General features: G+C 37.9%; 1 protein-coding gene across 1 annotated transcript in view; it reads left to right on the forward strand.

Moving 5' to 3' along the window:
* Positions 1-20,020, forward strand: part of LOC116178438 (locomotion-related protein Hikaru genki-like) — a 108,035-nt gene extending 88,015 nt beyond the window's left edge. Inside the window, exons 5-6 of the mRNA XM_031497928.1 lie at positions 2,883-3,045; positions 19,785-20,020. Of these exons, the coding sequence (XP_031353788.1) occupies positions 2,883-3,045; positions 19,785-20,020 (399 nt within the window). The remainder of the gene's footprint in view (positions 1-2,882; positions 3,046-19,784) is intronic.
* The last annotated feature ends 498 nt before the right edge of the window (positions 20,021-20,518 follow it).

The following is a 20,518-nucleotide window of genomic DNA, read 5'->3' on the forward strand; positions in this document are numbered from 1 at the left end:
CCCGTCATTATTTTGAAGTTTTTTTCACTGCTGTTTTTACAACATTTGAACGAATTTGAAACATTCTTTTTACTTTTATGGAACATGCATGGAAACTTTTCCAGAGCGGTCTTGTTAATTTTGAAACATATACCAAAGTTTCTATGAGCACCTTTGAAACGTTATACAAAGATGCATTCCATTTTTCGAGATGGCTGAGACATTCACTTTCTTTCAAACTATTTCCGAAATTAATTCCTTAATTATGATTGCATTTATTTGTACTGCAACTAAGGATTTTCTAGGGTAATGTATTCATCACACCGGAATCTCTAGATATGTACGACGTTTGTAAATAATCTGGACTAGACCCATGTCATTTAAGTCTTGATACAAAAACCTTCGCTAGCTCAGAAAATCTAAGCCTGTCCATAAGAGCCCATGTTATAATACCCTATTTTTACTGTCAAATATCTCTTTAACCGTTGGAAAGTGCGTCTCTGAGAATAAGTGAACAAATTTTCATCAACTTCTTGTTACTTTGACCTAGGCTTTAAGGTACGGTTTCGCTGGTGCCGTCGGCCGCCGTAGACGGTCGCCAAGGAAACCAGGTCTATAATAATAACGAGGTGCAGTGGTCCGCCTTTGACACTTAACAGCGACCGTCATGTATTTACGGTTGAAAATAAATCAACCGACCACTACACCACGACGTTCTTTTTTTGCATATGCCGCTTATTATTGGTTTTGCTCGAAATGACAGCTCACAATGCATTTAAAAAGCACCCACGACAATCATTTCACTTTCGCGATACCTGTATCACGTACCTACTATTACGTGCCTGTCAAATATTCTGTATAGGCACCTCGATTATACGAATTCGTCTTGCAGCTTTCAGGTAAAAAATTACTACGCGCTCTAAAAATGCCGCGCTCGATTTACATAGATTACATTCGCTTTAAAATCCTTCTCTCCCACCCAATTTTTACTTATGCACTCGCCTAAAAAGAACTGCAGCGGGATACGAGAAGGAAAGTAACAGATACAGAGAAGAATCGAACCGTATTAGGTACTTCCTCCTCGGAATAGTGAAATCGAAACATACAAGCGAAATCACACTGATAAGTGATAATAAACTTCCTCGTAAATACATAAATAAATACTTAATAAACAATATAAAGGCATTTTCACCTGTACAGTATAACAAACATGAACAAAACCTTGAAATATGCCACGCTTCGGGATTAGTCTTTTATACAAAATGTAAACAATAACAAATTGTGAGGACGAGTCAAAGAGCATGTGTGCCATTTTTCATGGTTTTACTCAAGAGTCCCAACTTTTTTCTTGATCTCCCAGACTACTACCTGTAAATGCACTTTCAAACGCACAACAAACAAAATAAACGCTAGACGCGCCACTACTCAAAACCAGCTCCGGATAGGATGCTTACCGCTTTTCACGCGCGAAATATGGGGACCAATTGACGCCACAAATACAACCTATTGCTCCAATTGATAAATGTCAATACCACGCAGAATTTAAAATACTCTTAATTTTTGAAACAAGTGAAACTGTCACCCCGTTATACGACTTCAAAAGACCAAAACTACCATTACTACCACTCGGCGCGCCCAAACTTAGCCCAAACTCAAAAATTACTGGGTTCGTAAGCACACGTGAATTTTTTTTTAACATTTACAGTACCCTTAAACCTGAAATTAAACCACACAGTTCCCCCAAAGATGCTGAAAGTTTCCGCTTAGTCAACTACCTACGCCGGCTAGTATTACGACGAAATTTGGCCAACTGCAAAAACGGACACCGATGAAACGTGAACGCCTCAAAACTATGCAACGATTACTTTAATTCTAGGACGTAATTCGAAATTGAAGACGCTAAAGAAAAACGAAGTAACTAACGATGATTTCTTAATCTTCCAATTTCATGCTACGATTATGTTAGCATTTGACCGCTCCACCTTTTATTACAATGCGTTTAACTTTCATATTTCGTAAGACGCGTACAATTCACGAACTTATCACTTGCTTTCGAAACTAACAAATTCAATTTTAATCACACTGTACAATTTTATACAATAGTTTTTAACAAAGCACCTGCAGATTTCATTCAATTTCAACGATTAAATTAAAAAAAAACATTTTTCGCGTCCATCTGGCCTACATTGAAGGACGAAACCATTTGCAATACTCATTCCTTTGTTAATTATTGAAAATTGCCTTTTATGGTATAGTTTACTACAAAATGTATGTTAAAGATGGTTGTTCATAGTGATGTTTGAATGAAAGATTAATATAAAATTTACGCTCATACTATAGATTTAAATTATAGTGAAGGATTTGCGATTAAAATTCTAAGCAGCGGAAAATCCATTTTATGAAACTGCGAACAATATTTTCCAGTTGCGTGTACCGAACATAATATTAGTTTTTGTGGCACTTCATTTACGTGAAGAGGGTGGATTATGCAATTTTAATTTCCGGCAAGTACCCATTTTAAAGTAGGATTCGTGCTCGGAAATCATAGTTCCCTTTATATTCTTATTTGTTACGTTGCAGAAACTTAATTTTAGAACTTACGTGTAAGAGTAGAGACTACAAAGGAAACTACTTACTTAGCGATTCTTTATTTGCAAATAGACATAATGGAAGTCATAAACGAAACAAACCATGGTAATACACTGAATAGAATTTCCTTTTATGTTCCGAGAAAAAAACTCAATATATGTGTATTACATCATATGCGACTTTCTCAAAGGAAAACTAGCACAGAAGTCGCAAAGCAAAAATCGTTTCGTGCCATATTAGGATCTGGCATCAAATATAAGTTTATAAAATTGATTAGTAAAGTCATGAATACTTAAAGAGATAAATGACTTAAGACTGCAGGTTGGGTATTTCCCCACGGAGCGAAACTTCAGATACGGTGTCGCGAGCTGGGGCTGTATAAACCCGTGGGGATGGCCACTCCACGCTGCCAGAACGGAGGCTGGTCCCACAAACTACCATCCTGCGTGCCCACGACGCTTCTCACAAACTTCACAGGTAAGAGGCTTTTTTTATTTTCTCTACCACTTTGATTTGCTTTCGAATGGAAAGTCTTTTCTTTCGCATCGCCAAGTACAATTTTTCGTCGAAAATCTCGCTTTATTATCGAGATTATTCTGCCCCCTTAAATTTATTACGCTACTACGCAAAATAAATATTTACCCGCGTACACGGATAATTGAATCGCCGATACGGAAACCTTGTGAATTTATTTTTTATGGAAATTTTGTTTCGACGAGATCTCTGTTCCTATACAAATAACGTTTCCATTAGCACGGTTTGAGTTGGCACACGCGTTTCCTTTCGAAATCGAAATGTAATTCATCCGGAGTGTTTTAGCACGATGTACAGTAATAAGCTTTTTCGATGTGGATTATCTTAAGTACTATATCTCTTTTCAAACTGAAAGCACTCCAACACTTAGGGCTGTTGAAGTTAAACATGGTGCAGTTGCATACTGCGCCGTGTTTAACTTCGACACAAAACCCAAAATCACAAAAATTCTTTAAAACTTGCAACCCTGTTATATTTCAGGTGTACTGCCATGTTTATTAGTTTCAGACATGATGTTTTAATTGCTTGAACTTTCCCTTGTGGGTTAATTGCCACCAATCTTACATTTGGCGAGATCTACCTTAATTTATGGGAATCAGAGATAAGGGATGAACTACACTCCGCGAAAATAGTGGAGTTACCTACTTATATTCGTCCGAGTAGAATAGTTTCGTGTACTTTTTAATTAGTAATTTGACGAACTGATCATGTGGCAATGCAGTAATGGTGTAACGGGCTAGTTAATTTACAAGGGTTGAAGACCCTACTTGCATAAAATAAAATTAAATCTCTACGGCACTCGCAGATATCCCAATACAATACAATCAATAACAGAAGTGTTTTTATACCCCCTACCTTGCGGAAGTTTAGTTTCTTATCTCCTTCTAAGACTTGAAGTTCAAAGTCTAACGTTCTAGCTCGAAGGAACTAAATATTACTTTAGTTGATAAATTATATTAATAAGCACAAAAGCTATCGATAAGTTGGCTGGAATAATCCCAACATACTAACCAAAAAACCCTAAACCTAAACTAAAACAAAACCAATAGTCACTTCTTCTTCTTCATTTTTTCTTAGTTTCCAAGTTAACCCTTGTTCTATGGATACCTATTACCTATCTTCTTGAGCTTTGATTACCTTTTCCCATTTTTCTTCAGCTCTGTAACGATTTATTTTTTTTTCTGTTCTTCGTAAACTGCATCGAAGTACACGTCGATTAAAAAAACAGCTGAAAGCGTAAAGTAGAACGCATGGAATTCTAATTGCCATCTCCCGATTATATTGACCTCAAGTGATTGAATTTTGAATTTGGGAATTCCGAAGTGATTATTTCGACGGGATTCACCTATGCTCCTAGTGGAGGTTATACATATGCGTTTTTACCCTTTTGTTGTAAATACCGCCATGTTGTATTTCGTTTATTTATCGTGTACTTTATTTATATATTTCGGCTGTAGTTGTACGGTAATTTCCTAAGACAATTGTTCCTTCATCTAGGATTAGCCTCTTATATAAGAGGTATGTAAATTTTATGTCATCAAAGAAAGGGGGTTACCTTTGATTTCTTTTAGGGTTCAAGTTCCAGACATGTTTTACATTACATACCAATTTTTGTTCGACGTACGAATTTGTAACCTTCCGGGTCACTGGGTCACAATGAAAATATTAATAGTGAGTGCTGTTAGTTATCCTTGTGATTGCTACACCGAGTGCATATGTTTTCGGTTTTGGACTTACGGCCACAGGTAAAAGACTTTAGTTTATTGAATATTCTTTACATGTTCCTGTATACAAAATGTTCTTTTGACTGATGCCAAGAAATATAGCCTTGACTATTCCTGATCACGTATCCATGCTCATTTGATTCATATTGTAAAATTTGTTCTTTAGCACATAATTTACTAGTCCATTCTCCTATTTAAATATGCACATGTACCTAAAATACGAAATGACAACTCAATCCAACCAAAAGAATGGTAGTATACAAAATCACTGAATCAAAATCAATTATCAATGAATCCGTTCATGTATATATTTCTGATAGGTCGATTTCTCTAAGAATATCAAAGTTACTGTAGGCAAAATTTCTATATGCAAAATTCCTAAAAATAACCGACCGTTTTGTATAAAAACAGTCACGTATTCATCGCAGGTAGTCGCCCACTGTAAAACTGGTCGCCTATGAGGTGTACACAAATTATATTTTCATCTCTATCTAGCCCATGCAAAGAAACAGATACAAGTTTTACAGTGGTACTTACTGTACACCACAGCTCTATATTATGCTTTTTCAGAAGCGTCACAGAATGCACACAATTCGACAAGTGAGTCAGTTCCTTGAAACCATCTTAGGATTTGGATGTCTTCTGAAATTTAGATGCCTATCTACTAGTAGTTTAAAGGGGACGCCGGTCGCAGAAATTTCGTTGGTTCCGTTTTGGGCGTAATATAAATAGCGCGAAGCGCAAAGAACAAAACGGATAGCGACTGTGAGAGCTTAAAGTTACTCCGCGCGATTTTAATGGCTGCAAAAGAAGAATTAGTTTAAAAAATAAATACTTAACGATCGAGTTTGAGTTTAAAGTTCGTTTGGAACGTACCGAAATCGTATAATCACAAAGGAATACAGATTTGTTTTGAGGGGAAATACGAAAGGCTGTGGTCCGCGAATTTCGCATGTTAAGGTATACTCTAAGTATTTCGAAGTGCATTAATCTAAAACTATCTACACCAAATTTCTACGACGGAAAAATCTGTATATATCCGACTTGATGCCTATAGATAAGACAACCAGGAGTAAAACACGTAAAATTTCCTTTGTAAACCCGGTTAGTTTAGTCAGTCATTTCTATAGTAGATTTGTAATTACATTAGTTCTTTAGTTCGCCGCTAGAGGTCGATGCATTTCTTCTCTTCAAAGACGGTTCGGCTTTCATGTTGGTTCCGTGCAAATTTTTCTCCATACGCCATTACTTTTTATTTGACTTACTGTCTACCTGTTTTGGCTATCACCATATTTCTTTGGAGTGCTTTCTCTCTATTTCTGATGTTCTGTGCTCCATTGAATTCGCTTTGCGCATATGTTTGCAAGTTATTAGTGTGAGGTATGTACCGGTATGATTCAGCATTTTTCTTAATTCGTATTTTTTTAGGGCTTTATCTTATCTCAAAGTTATCTCTCTTACCTACGCGATGGTTGGTTGTCGGATAACGCAAATAGAAGATGTGGGCAGCTATGATTGCATTTTGAAAATACTCAAAATATATGGCCAACATATTAAATGCTTCTTGGTTAGAAATCGGCATTTTAGAAAAGATTACAAATTCAAAAAACTGCACTTTCTGAATGTAAAAACAGCAGAATAATTTACAAATTACGGCTGTTATTATTTTATAATGCATAAACGTGTAGGGTTCTTTTCCAACCATCGACAAATACCGGAAATAGGTCAAATAAGATACAATTTAAGCATTTTAATTAATTAATTAATCTCATTTTCCCAATATTTAAGGTTAGGAACGAGATTTTGAAAGGTTTTCACTGGCCTCTTTCGGTGTTATTTGGCTACTTTAAAGATAAAGTCATATCACTCCATTTCACTTTCATTTCACTTCATGACCGATTTACCAATAATTTTTTTTACCCCTAAGTTATATGACGAACGGTTCTCGAGATATGGCCGAGGAACAGTCTTATTGGGTCACCCGGTACGTATAAATTATTTTGTTCATAAAGTATAATTACAATCCAGAATTATAATGTGACTCGATATTGCTGATTGTGTATTTTTTTAAAAACCAGTCATAAATTCGGTCAATTTCACACAATATTTTAGTATTTTTTTTGTTTTTCTTGGAATCGTAATCTTTGAGCACAAAACAGCACTAGCGTAGCACTAACGATCGTATTAGTTTTTTTTAAAAACGAGTGGAGCCAATTTTCCAAAATATTTTAGTTTTTTTGGTTTTTCTTTGAAAGATAAAACGTTAGACTCGCAATATTCGAGCACAAAAAAGCACTGACGTAGCATTGACGATCATATTTTTTTTAAACGAGTGACGGGTGGGGCCAACTTCACACAATAGTTTGTTTTTTTCGTTTTTCTTAGAAAGACGAAATGCTGGAATCGCAATTTTTGAGCACAAAACAGCACTAACCTAGCAAGCACTAACAATCACATGTGGTTTCATCTAATTAAAAATGTATGGGCGGGGCTAACTTCACACTTGACTTTTTTAGGAACAGAGATAGAATTTAAGATACTGTTTTTCTGGCATTTAATAGCACTAACATAGCACTAACGCCGTGTGCGTTATTTAGGTATTTCCATAAATAAAAGTTGAGTGTAAAGTTTGGCCCCGCTCCGGTTTTTTTTTCTCATATTATATAGCAGCACTAACGATAAGCTTCGAGCACTAAAGAGCACTAGCTGTCGACACATTTCTGTCAAATTATTTCATGTGGGCGGAGCCAACTTCACATCGGTGACCTTTCTTGTATCCTTAGGAACATGTGTACCAATTTTCAAAGGATCGGACGTTTCTAAACAGTACGGGTGGATGGGGCCGGCGGGATACCAGGAACTTTCCCGGCGGGCCGGTAGGATCCATGAGCGCTTTGCGGCTGGCAGCATCACTCAAATGAAAACACAAAACAGAGATAGAGCCAGGCTACGCCGCCACTTGCAAGGAATTAATTTAATTAATATTCGAAGGTGGCGGCGCAAATAAAAAATTATTATTATATTAAAGTCCTCGTGCCTATCAATAAGATCTTGTTGAAGGCTACCACATTCTCTTTGTTGATACCGACCCCCGACGTCCCGTTCACCCGTAATTCGAATTTTGGTGGATTTTGCTAAAAACCCTCCACAAATTAGTACTCAATTTTAGGGGCACTTCTCATAGCTCCAGCTTCTATTAGCGACACGAGAAAGAGAGACCGCGATTCGAGCACTTAAGAAACGTTTAGGTGCGCACAATCGGACCAAAACTGTAGAAGAAGAAAAATCACCACGTTAGTACAACACGCTTCGGGATGGCTCCCAAATGTCGCCAGTCGCATCATGTAGTAACTTGTTAATTACATGATGCCGGTAGTCTTCCTCCAAGCGGTTTTCTACAGACCCGCATTTCTTGCCATCCAGCTAGCCAGCCGGCTCAAGGGAGATTAAAAGCTAGCTTTGACACAAATTTGCAAAGATGCGCTAAAAATGAAATAACTAATAAGGATATTTAAATGAGTAAATTGGAAAAAAATTGAGAATTTCTATGTTCAGACTCTTAAAATCAAACCATTGAATCTATTAAAGGTAGATTTTCACCAAGTATACAGATTTCTGTATGGATCTTTCCCTTTTAAATTCAAATCTTTCTCTGATAATAAAAATGACGTATTTCCCTGATTATAACATTGAAGTATTGCCTAATTAATGTACTGGAAAAACGTTGGAAAAAATGCCAGATCTGTTCGATTACGAGAAGAAATTTTAACATCCTGTCGGGAGCAATCACAATTGAGATTTCTGGAAAAAAAAATGTATAAAAATTGTCAACCGTCCATTGCTTCCGAACGATGCAGATAAAAAACAAAATGTAGTTGATTTCTCTAAAAATGCCGTTTGTGGTAGTTATAGTGCGATGACCAGTAGAATTTATATCAAGAAACATTATAGCGAATATTCCAGAAATTATGAGGCGCCATGAAAGAAGAAGAATCGGCGATAAAGAGCGAAGGCAGATGTGACGAAAGCTTTCCGGGAAATACGACGTGTTTGTTAGAGAACATTCTAGAATACTCGGGAGCTTTCCAGAAAGAACGGCGTTTGCTATATAAGCAAATCGAATTGCGTTTCAATCACTTCCAATTTCAACGCCGAAGTAATGAATAGTTCGCGCTTATAAATATTGTTATAAATTAATCCATTTTATTAAGACTTACACATTAATTAATTGATTCTTATTCACAATTCTGAAATGTATAATTCCGATTAAGGAACAGATTGTATAACAATAATCTAGAAGCACTTATATTGTTGGGAAATAATTTTTAACAATCAGTGTTAGAAAAAGCACAAATGTTTGAAATTAGGGCGCATTGAGTACCCCCTCCCCACCCGCTTATTGGGCTGATAGTCAAGTATATTTCACGGACCGGTTTATGGTTCCCCATCCACCCCTACAGTAAACAGTCTAGTTATTCCTTCACACGGACAGGCAGACAGACAGCAATATAAAATTATAAACGATCTCGAGAATCGTTAATAATTCAACAGTTGGTTTATATTCCTTGAAAGCACGCTTGAGTGAGGCGATCCTAACTACCTATAGCTATTGAAATTTCGCCATTCATTGATAAATAACGTATTGTTAATCTTAGAGATTTTGCATTACCTATTGAATAGTAGATCCTTTTCTACAATTTCATTGGCTGCCCGTGGTGATTGATGATTTAAATACCTGTAGATTGTACCTTTCTGCCAACATTTATGCAATATGATAAAATAAAGAAGCGACCGAGTCGTTATTCGCAATCTCATCTATTAACATCCACTATAGCAGAATGTAAAATTTTATGGTGGGGAAGAAGTTTCCGGTCGAACGATTTCATCCCCTTTAGATACGTTAAAAGTACTCTACAATGGACTGTGCGCATAGATTTCAGAATGTAAATGGAACGCCTTAAGGTTAAGAATAGATATATACATTCAAATCCGGTAAAGAACAAAATTAATTTGAAATTCAGAGAAGCTTCGTTCGTGTGGAACTTCTTCTATTTGCATTTCATACTTCGAGTAAATACTGTAATACGGATAAGTAATACATCTTTCATACTATTCATCATGCCACCGCGTTGCTTTTACAGACGGCTATCAACAATATTTTTTAATTTAAAGCCGTGAAGGGAAACGAACAGTCGTAGGTACAAAAAGAACATTAAAGCGAGATTTTCATTTCGGTCTTAAATTACACTCGACTGAAATGCGAGTTCTAATAACAATATTTGTTATGTGCGGTGACCCTCTACTATTTCAAATATTTTACTACAAGATTGGGGGTAAGAAAATGAGAATCGTGATGGAAGACCTCGCATTTTACGAGTTAACTTTCCTCTCCCTTATTTTCCACTTGCTATACACACTTTCCATTTTGAATAATTTTATTATCGTTGGTGTACGCAAGCCTCTCGCCTCCCGCGCGCACGATGACGTTAATTATTATTGGCCGAATTTAATAATGCGAGTAGTTTAAATGGATCACCGGTAGAGCCACTTAAACGCGGATAGCTCCAATGCGTTACCGCATTCTAACCGGAGCGTTAAAATATTGCGGCAATTATTCGAGATTGGAATTCGACGACAATCCGCGATATTGAGGTTTCAATGGGGTAAACGTGCTGTTTACTAACCGCCTCGTTTGCGGGATTATGTACTCGGTGACCGATTTAGACTGTGTTATTGCGAAAAAGAAGGGAGCGATTTGGAGAAATATTATAATCTGTATACCTTTCAAATGGGTGCACGCTACTGCTATTTTAGGAATAAAAGTTCCACTTTGGTGAGCAAATTTAAAATAAAAGCGTTTTGGTATTTGATAGTAATCTAGAATTTATGAATGCGTTTTTAGTATTTTTATAAACGGGGCGTGGATAATCTGCACGGAGGGAAAGTTTTTGGAATTTTCTTTTATTGGGAAGTATTTACTACTTTATGGAGACTATTTATAATTACAAAAAAAAAGTTTAATATAATTCACTGCAAACAAAACGCGAAAATGTCATACTTTTTAGAAGATTATGTACCGGGTGGCCAACTAAGAATGCGAGGTACTGTATCTGAGAACCTATCCATCGTAGAGGCTTGCGGTAAAAAAAGTTATCACTAAAATGGCCACGAGAAAAACCTGCAAAATATTTTAAGTTTCTGAAATGGCCGCTAGGGGGCGTAACTGCAATCTGGAATCTAAAAAGGTGATGTTTCTGTGAATTCCGCTATATTAACCTAATAAAAAAATGTCTGGTCTTTCAAGTCGACGATAATCTGAATCTCTTTTGTTTGACAATTTTTGATGTATCTCTAAAAATGAAGTGGTGGGGGGTATTCAAAGGTTTCCGTATAGAACATCCTGTATCTTCCGAACGGCTAAGCCGATTTAAACAAACTCGGGTTAGTTCAAAAGAGCTATTCTTCAGCTACAAATATTATAATATTTGAAACTGTTAATTTCACATATCACCGCTTGAGGGCTTTTTTCGACTTTCCGACAGAAATGATTAATTTTCTCAAAAAAATTAAATGCATTGGTTCGCTTTTTTTTCATGAAAAAGTAGCTAAATGATGCCTAAACAAGCTCGCGAAAACTGCATCTCGATATCTTGAGATATAATGTATTATATTATATTATGTTATATTATATTATGTTATATTATATTATAATACACGTCTGAGAAGGAAGTATTGAAGATATTAAATTTTATTAAAACGCAGTCTTGTGGCGTTGACGGATTGAACATCTACCTAATTAAACTTTGCGCTCCTCATATAGTTCCTTACCTTACACATATCATAAATTATTGTTTTGAACATAATGTTTATCCCGTATTATACCGAGGCACGTGGCGCAGTGGATGCGCTCACCGATGCTATTCGGGAGGTTGTGGTTTCGAATCCCGCTACCGCCTGCTCTGTCTGGGGTTTTGTCAGGGGGTTTTCCTCAGACATACGTAGCTTCGCATAATGCTACCATTATGTTGAAATCTACGAGGCGAATGCTGGAGCAGTACCCTCCCCCTCAGCACCCTAACTCCGTTACTTCCGTTCCGATCCCTAACTTTACCCATCCTTAGAATCCCGTTCTCTGGCTGAAGAGGGCCAGGAAGCCCTGAGCAGCCCGCCTCCGGTATCCCTGTAGTCGGGGGTGCCGGAGGAATGAAACACGTTGGCCTTTTTCCTTTTTCCTTTCCCGTATTATGGAAAAGGGCTAAAGTCACTCCATTACCTAAGGTAACCAACCCTTTGAGTTGTGGTGATCTTCGGCCGATTTCTATTTTACCAACGCTATCAAAAGTGACTGAAAAAATTATTTTCAATCAATTGTTTGAGTACCTTAATCGGTCTAATTTATTACCCCCACATCAATCTGGTTTTAGACCTGGATATGGATGTTGTACAGCCCTCCTTGCGGTCACCGATGATATCTTCCAAGCTCTTGACAGGGGTAAGGCTACTGCATTAATACTCTTGGAGGACTATTCTAGGGCTTTTGACATGATTGACCATGATACCTTATTGGCTATCCTGCATTATGTCGGTTGCAGTCGAAATGTGTTACATCTTTTTGAGTCATACTTGTCTAATCGATCTCAAGTTGTGGAGTTAAACGGTGTCGTGTCAGATGAACTTGTGTTGTCCAGGGGTGTACCTCAGGGTTCAGTTCTAGGGCCACTATTATTTACTATATACACTAGTCAGTACCTTGGTGGACTCCAGGAGGTCAGTACGCATCTATATGCTGACGATCCACAAATTTATTACGCTTTTGATGTCGCAAATGTAAATTCCTCAATTAATGTTATCAATAGGGCATTGGAATTCGTTTCAGGACAAGCTGTAGATCACTGCTTAAAACTAAACCCTAGTAAATCTCAATTATTAATATTTAGTAAAAATAAAGATTTTGAATACTTGAGTGATAATCTGAAAATAAGTTTAAATGGAGTGGACTTAAATTCTGTTAATTGTGCAAAAAATTTGGGAGTTGTATTAGATACCAAATTGCGTTTTAAATCACATGTCTCTAAAATTATTAGTAAGTCGTTTTTAGTCTTAAAACAAATATATTCTCAACGTCGTGTACTTAGCCGTGGCCGTGCATTAAAGATTACACTGTGCGAATCATTAGTACTTTCAAACTTTAATTTCTGCGATCTCGTCTATGGTCCCTGTCTCGATTCTTATGATAAGCTTAGGGTACAAAAAATTCAAAACCAATGCCTTCGTTTTATATACGCAATTCGCAAGTACAATAAAGTCTCACATTTATTGAAGCGGTATGAGTGGTTAAATATGTCCAATCGAAGGGTACATCATGCACTCTCACTTTATTTTAAGGTGATTAAATATAAAACCCCTCCATATTTGGCGGAACGCTTAACATACCGCACAGATGTATATAATCTGAATGTAAGAAAAAAGTTTTATCTTAGGCCTCCTAGGCACATAACGTCACTGTTTGAGAGGTCTTTTTCTTATAATGTTTGTAAGTTATGGAATTCTTCACCAGATAACATCAAGAACATCTCCTCCTTACCTCTTTTCAAATCTGCTAGTAAACAGTACCTACTACAATCTCAATAAGCCACATTAACTATCACTATCTCGCATCAACTGTTGGCAATCTGGACGTTTCGTGGACCATCCTAATTATATCGTAGATTTTATTTCTTTCCTCTTTCTTTCTTCTATTTATATTGTAAATTTTATTTTCTTCCTTCCTGTTGCTGATTTTGGTCCAAGTGGAAGACCAGGAGCGGCGCTTGTGCCTGTCCCTGAACTTGCACCTATTGTCACTCATAAATGTATTAACAAAGAAATGTTTTTTATTTGCTGTTTGTTCGGTTGACAATAAAGACATTTATTATTATTATTATTATTATTCTTATATGGTGATGGTCAGCATTTCGAGCATTTACGGCGGCATTAAAAGCTTCATTTTTGTAATCGATCCACTTTAGGGACACAAATTATATAATAAAAATAATTCCGGAAAATTTAGCTTAAAAAAATAAAAATTTGAGGGTATAAAACTTTCTTTGGCCCAAATTTTAGGTTAGGAACAAGATAGCGAGATGCGGTTTTCGCGAGCTTGTTTAGGCATCATTTAGTTACTTTTTCATGAAAAAAAAAATCGAACCAATGCATTTAATTTTTTTTTAGAAAATTAATCATTTCTGTCGGAATGTCGAAAAAAGCCCTCAAGCGTGGATATGTGAAACTAACAAAACTTAAAATATTATAATATTTGTAGCCGAAGAATAACTCTTTTCAATTAACTCGAGTTTGTTAAAATCGGCTCAGCCGTTTCGAAGGTACAGGGTGTTCCTTACGGAAACCTTTGAATACCCCCCACTCATTTTTAGAGATACAGCAATAATTGCCAAACAAAAAAGGTTCAGATTATCGTCGTCTTCAAAGACCGGGCATGTTTTTGTTGCCTCTACGGTTCTCAGATACAGTACCTCACATTCTTAGTTGGCCACCCTGTACAAGCATAACAATAATTATGCATGTAGAAACAATGGGTTGTTGTCCGACCCGAAAGGGTGCGACCACAGCTTCTCCACTAGTATAACTGCATTAGAGGGAACTCTTCCTGTTGATAGCCTCTCCTCCTTCGTTCCATTAGTTCCCGATCTATTGATCTCATTCCTCCTTTCATGTTTCTTCCTTCCTCTCACTGCTTCTCTTTCTATCTCCTCCTCCTCCTCCTTTTGGCTGCTTGTACTTCCGTCTGATTTTTCCTCCACCCCCAGTACTCGTCTGCTTTCTTTCTTTAGTTTGTGTTTGTCTCTGCTTCATCTCTCTATGAGAACCCCCGAGACCGCCACCGTTAATTGGTCTATAGTAGTGTTCCATGTGAAGAAGGGCCGGCATACTTTCCATTCCTAGGCACATAGATTCTTGACTACCTGCAGGATTTGGTCTTTGTTCCTCCTGTTAATATGTACCCATGTCCCAGCTGCCTCATCTTCAGCCTCCTGGTGATCGTCTTTCCTTTCTAGTAATTCCATTATCTACTTTCTTGTGAGGTTGCTGTTTTTCATCAGTATTCTTAGTGCATTCCGTTCTGCCCTCCTCATTGTTTGTCTTGCTCATGATCATCTTTTCGTAGTTTATTCGTAGGCCTGCCATCTCCCGGTATACCTCGCTGGTTTGGACGAGATCTTCTTTCTTGTCCGCGATTACGAGTAGGTAGATCGTCCGCGAACGCCAATAGTGTCGGTAGTTGTAACTGGCCATCCAGTTTCTCACCAACATCCTTGTTTGCTCTATGGCGTTGTCCAGTTCTGTCGCGAAGAGCCTTGGGGAGAGCGGATATCTATGGTTTTCAAATGGTGCTCGGTTTTCTTCCCAAACTAGTATACTCCTTATACGCATGCGTTTGTAATTCTATTGGTTAGGAATTTGGGCAGTCCCAGTAATGTCAGAGAGGTGACTATTGCTTCATGCTTCACTTGGTCGAAGGCCTTCGCCAGGTCCATTGCTAGAAGCCATATTTTGTTCCTGCCCTCCAGTGTTCATCTAGAATCTTCCTGGTCGTGAATATATATGACCCTCTAGGCATTGCAGTCAGTAGGTTGTGTACTCGTATATATCTTGCATCGCGAGATTCTCTTGTAATCGTCTGTTGCTCGTGGTGACCTGACTTTTGGGATGGGCACCTGCACTGTCTGCTGCCATTCCTTGGGGACCAAGTTGCTGGTCCATACTTCCTGAATTAATTCGTGTAGGCCTTTGAATAGCCATTCTGATGCGTATTGTAGTAATTCGGCCTGGACCCTATACTGCCCTGCCACCCTGACATTTTCCCCTTTTTCAGGCTTCCAACGTGGGGGTGGCAGTAGTGGCCAGTAATCGTTCTCCTCCAATAACTGTACCTGTGCTTCTTGTTCTTCTTTCAGGAACTTCTCCTATGCTGTCATTGGTACATATTTTTTGGTTCCTCCTTGTTTCCTCCTTCTGTTTTTTATGTGCTTTTTGCGCATTCTTCTCCATTAGGCTAAGCTTGGCGATGTTCTCTGCAAACTCCTCGAATTCCTTGGGCTCATGTTGTTCAAAGGCTCTATTTTTCTCCTCCCTGGCCTCCCTTAGCTTCTTCTTTGCTTCAGGTTTGTGTGGGTTTTACCCAAACCTCGTCAGTGCTCTTCTGTGGTTGTCCATGGCTTACTTCCTGTTCAGGGACATGGGCGGTTTATGCCTCCCTAGTGTTTAGGTATTTATTATCTATTATCTATTATCCCTCTCTTAGTTCTGGGCCCTCAACAGGCATGCGCCCAATTACTCCGGTATTTACCTTACGAATTAGGAAAACTGCAGGAAAACCTAATTCGGAGTAGCCGGTAGAATGCTCGGAACTGGTCTAAGGTAATTTACATCTCCGCCACAGATGAAAAATTCACCTCAACCCAGGTTCGAACACCCGACCTCCGGATTTATAACCCAACGCTCTTACCACTGAGCCATAAAGCTTTTATGGCTCGCTTTTATGCAAGATCGTCGTCAGAGAAAATATACCGGAGATGGGGTACGTATTGGATCGGTGCATTTATTTTTAACAGAGGATTTGGCCATGAGGGGAAGGTTCGCCAGATTCGTATCGAAGCTGCTAACAATGGAACAGAAAGCGCAGTAGGTCCGCAGCAATGTCAAGGTCATGTTGACCGTTTTCTTTGATTGGCGTGGTGTGTGCATCATAAGTATGCACCACAACACCAAATCATCTCAAAGAAGTACTAGCTGGAGGTCTTGTGTCTTGTGATTCTATGCGATGCAAACGACCAGATCTGTTGGGGGCAAAATCTTGGCAACTCCATCCACCCGCCCTTTTTACGGATTTAATTCAGGCTTTCTTAGCCAAACCTAAAATTCCCGTGGTTCGTGAGCCTCACCCGACATGTCTTCGTTTCACTTTGTGGCTATTTCCCAACCTGAACTGATTTGAGTAAGCTCATGAGGAATGCGACGGTCCAGCCGACCACCATTCCATAAACTGCGTTCCAGGTGTGTTTACAAAAATGACGGAAGCGCTGGGAGAAGTGTGTGCGTCACCAAGTAGTAAGGAGTAAGGAGTAGGTGGATGGCACGAATGAACTTCTACGTCGTGTAATCGGTTCTTTTAAGTGTTGGAATGTGACCCTTAATCGAGAAGGGAATTGAATAAAATACATAATTTTGTGCGTACGAAAATACGAGAATATATAAAGCAAGGCGATAGCAGGAAAACCTTCTTCTGGACAAAAACCCCAGCATAGCCAACATAAATACATGAAATAAATCGACTACGACAACAAAATGCAAAAGATATAATGATTGGTAGAGTTGGCGCTACGTTTCCTCAAACCCGCCGCATAAACAGCCAACTAGCTCAGGGTTAAATGAGAAAATAAGAAAAGTTACGTTACACACAAAATCTTAGTAACTTCAATGTACAATTGAAATTCCCCAGTTTACAAAACCCCCAATCTAGAATGATCGATTAAGTTGATTACTGAATCTTAAAATAACTTTCCACTAAATTGATATTACGAACAAAAGTCGCACGTGTAGGGCCCAGCACAAGTGAAACATATAAAGGTAACTGTAAAAGTAAAGTGTAAAGCCAAGAAGTGAGCTCAGTTCTCGCATTCAAACTTGCAAATAATCAAAAGAAAACCTCCCAAGTCGCAGGTCTCGGTATATAATGAATTGACTAATGCCTGAAGGGTCTCGCTCTACTCGCAATATTATGCTTCTATAACAGGTAGGGTACTTAATCGGCGAACCTCTCCAGAAAGAAGTGGTGGACTCCAACAACATTCACGTTTCAAACTCGATCATAACTTAACCGAGACGGCAAAGATATTAAATTGGTACTAATGTTAACAAATTACTTGAATGTGATAGAATTTAACCCAGAAGGGGTAAAATTGTTATTAACTAATACGCTAAAGAGTTACGGAAGTTGTCTCTTTGTTGAAGATCGAATCCCGATATCAAATCTCGTTCATGACCATCTTAATTTGTTATTCAATGTTCATGACCCAATAGCCCAATTCCAAAAAATGACCGCTCATTATCAGCAGGGCGTTGGCACTCGCAGGCAACGGTTAATTTATACCCAAGATTACAACAGAATTGTAAGCATCTCCGAAACTTAAGCTGGCCCTTAGAGTTGAATTAAATTTGAATTTGACCTAACGTTAAAACTAAAAATTGCAACCCTAAAAGAAATTGAAGGTAAACCCTCTTCGTTGATGTCATAAAATGTACATACCTTTTAAATAAGATAGCTAATTATAAAGGAAGCAACATTTGTCGATGGAAAATTGTCGTATAACAGTTGACAGCCGACCATAAAGTAAAGGAAATGCAAATGGTGGTACTTACAATAAGGAAAAAAACGCAGTTATATCCTCTCTTTGGAGTTCAAGGAGAATCCGTTCACTAATTATTCCAGAATTAATAAAATATGGATGATGGCAATTAAAATTCTATGCGTTCTAAGTAACGCCTCAGTTGCTTGTCCAAACAAGTGCACTTTGTTACGGCTCGCAAAATAAAGAGGAAAATGAAAGAGGAGAATCGATATCCACTGGGGGGTAAAAATTGCGGGGTTAAAATTCCAACAATAATAATATAAAGTTACGAGGATCTTGCAAGTAAATATACCGTGAACATGAACACTAATAATGCTTGTAATGGAGAAAATAAACCGTTACAAAGAGAGTATACACAAATAAGACGTCTCAAATTGTACGATAAAAATCAGGTAATCGAATCAATGCAGGTAAAGAAATTGAATAAAACCAACACAAGAGACATCGTAAGTGGAAAACATGATAAATCAATTTAGTACAAAAAACACATGTAGCAGGATTGGTTGTATACAGGGCGTATCGTGTTATTGTTTCAGATGTAAAGGTGTGTTGCCTAACCGTAAGGGTTGTTTACCACATGATCAATACTTTTTGATCATACTTAGTATGCTGATCGTGTCTTCCCACAATGTCCCCAATTCATTGTAACACTCACTTATGTAGTTGTTCTTTTTCTTGCCACCGAATCATTCTTCATATTCATCAACATCTTCTCCATCACCGTGCCAATTTCTGGTTGGTTGCTTGTCGCTTTGTTGGTCTTCTCCATTGTTTTGTTTTAGGTGTTACAAAGTTCCTTGCAAAGCCTATTTGAACGTAATACTCCGCGCTCATGCGGTCGATAATTAAAAATATAAGAAAATCTTAAATGAATTACTCTGTTTGTAAAAGGTTTGCAATATTCAAGCGCACTTATCAAAAACACTCGCTGGCAGCTTCAGGAGACTTCACACTTTCTTTAATAAACCGTCGAATTGACGATAAATAAGATGAAAAATTTTCGGTGGCTGTTCGGACCGTAGAAACTATTAACTTTTAATGGAAGACAAACCTTTTAGAGAGGTTTCACTAAGCAGACAACTACTTTGTTTACCAACACGCGAACTAACTTTTTGTGAATACAGACAAACCGTTTTAAAAACTTTTAAGGAAACCCCACTTCCACTATAAAATAAACTCTTTCAGGATTTTTTAAATCAACCGTCAATCGCAGTTAGACTCCTTATCGCAAACGACCAGATGTGCCTACATTTTAACACGCAATTTCACGGTTTACAATGAAATGCACAAAAAACAAAACAAAAAAATATTACACAATTACAAACCACAAAAGGAAAAATAGACATTGAGATAAACTGTTAATAAATTGAAATATTCTCATATACAGGGTCATTATTTTTTAATGGCAATAGCGATACCGAATTTCTATGATTCTGCAAGGTACAAAGAAACTGTGCTACAATACGAGGCGGCTGATGGTTTGAACTTTAGACGGTTTACACTAACAAATTAGAATTTAAAGTAACTAATTTTGTTTTTCTCGTTGCAGAAGACGCACCACCCACAATCCTGATCAAAATTCCCTCTGGTTCGGCATCGATAGAACCGACCGGTTTGTTAGCCGTATTTCCGGGTTCGACGCTTCATCTGGAGTGCCTCTTTTCCCGTCGTCTCGGCTCACCCGATTGGACATGGACATCGCCCTTAGGGCAATATTTAACAGGTAACTTTGTTTGCATGAAAATTATACAACGGTATCCGAACAATGTTGCCAAACATAATTAAGTTTAATTGTAATTACACACGCAGCTTTTATCCAAAATGTAATTTACAGTCAAAAGGGCGGACGAGTGGATAGAATTTTATTGTTACGTATAACGTATATTGTCCGTTGCATACAGAGAGACGGAAACGTGCTTTGAATTCATTCGCGCGGCGAACGAGAAATATGCCTTCTTTTTATTTTGGTATCATTGGCTTATCTGAGTGGGTGCTGATAAAACTACCCCCCTTGAATCTGCATTACTCCGTGCAAATTAGAATTCATGAAGTTAACGTCAATAAATTTTATTCTCGCCATTTACCTATAGGTACGTGACGTACAATTTTGAAATTTATCTGTCTGGAGGACGAAGCTCGGGTTGCAATGTCAATTAATGGAAACCTAGTAGAATTAACCTGGACAAATATGGAAACAAGATGTCACTTTGGTAGTTAAGCCAAACTTTGTCGCAACGAGTCCCAAGCCGCCAAGTTTAGATGTTTCGGTCGTGAAGTTGCTTT

The sequence above is a fragment of the Photinus pyralis genome, unplaced genomic scaffold (assembly GCF_008802855.1).
Source record: "Photinus pyralis isolate 1611_PpyrPB1 unplaced genomic scaffold, Ppyr1.3 Ppyr1.4_LG8, whole genome shotgun sequence".
Classification (NCBI taxonomy): Eukaryota; Metazoa; Arthropoda; class Insecta; order Coleoptera; family Lampyridae; genus Photinus; species Photinus pyralis.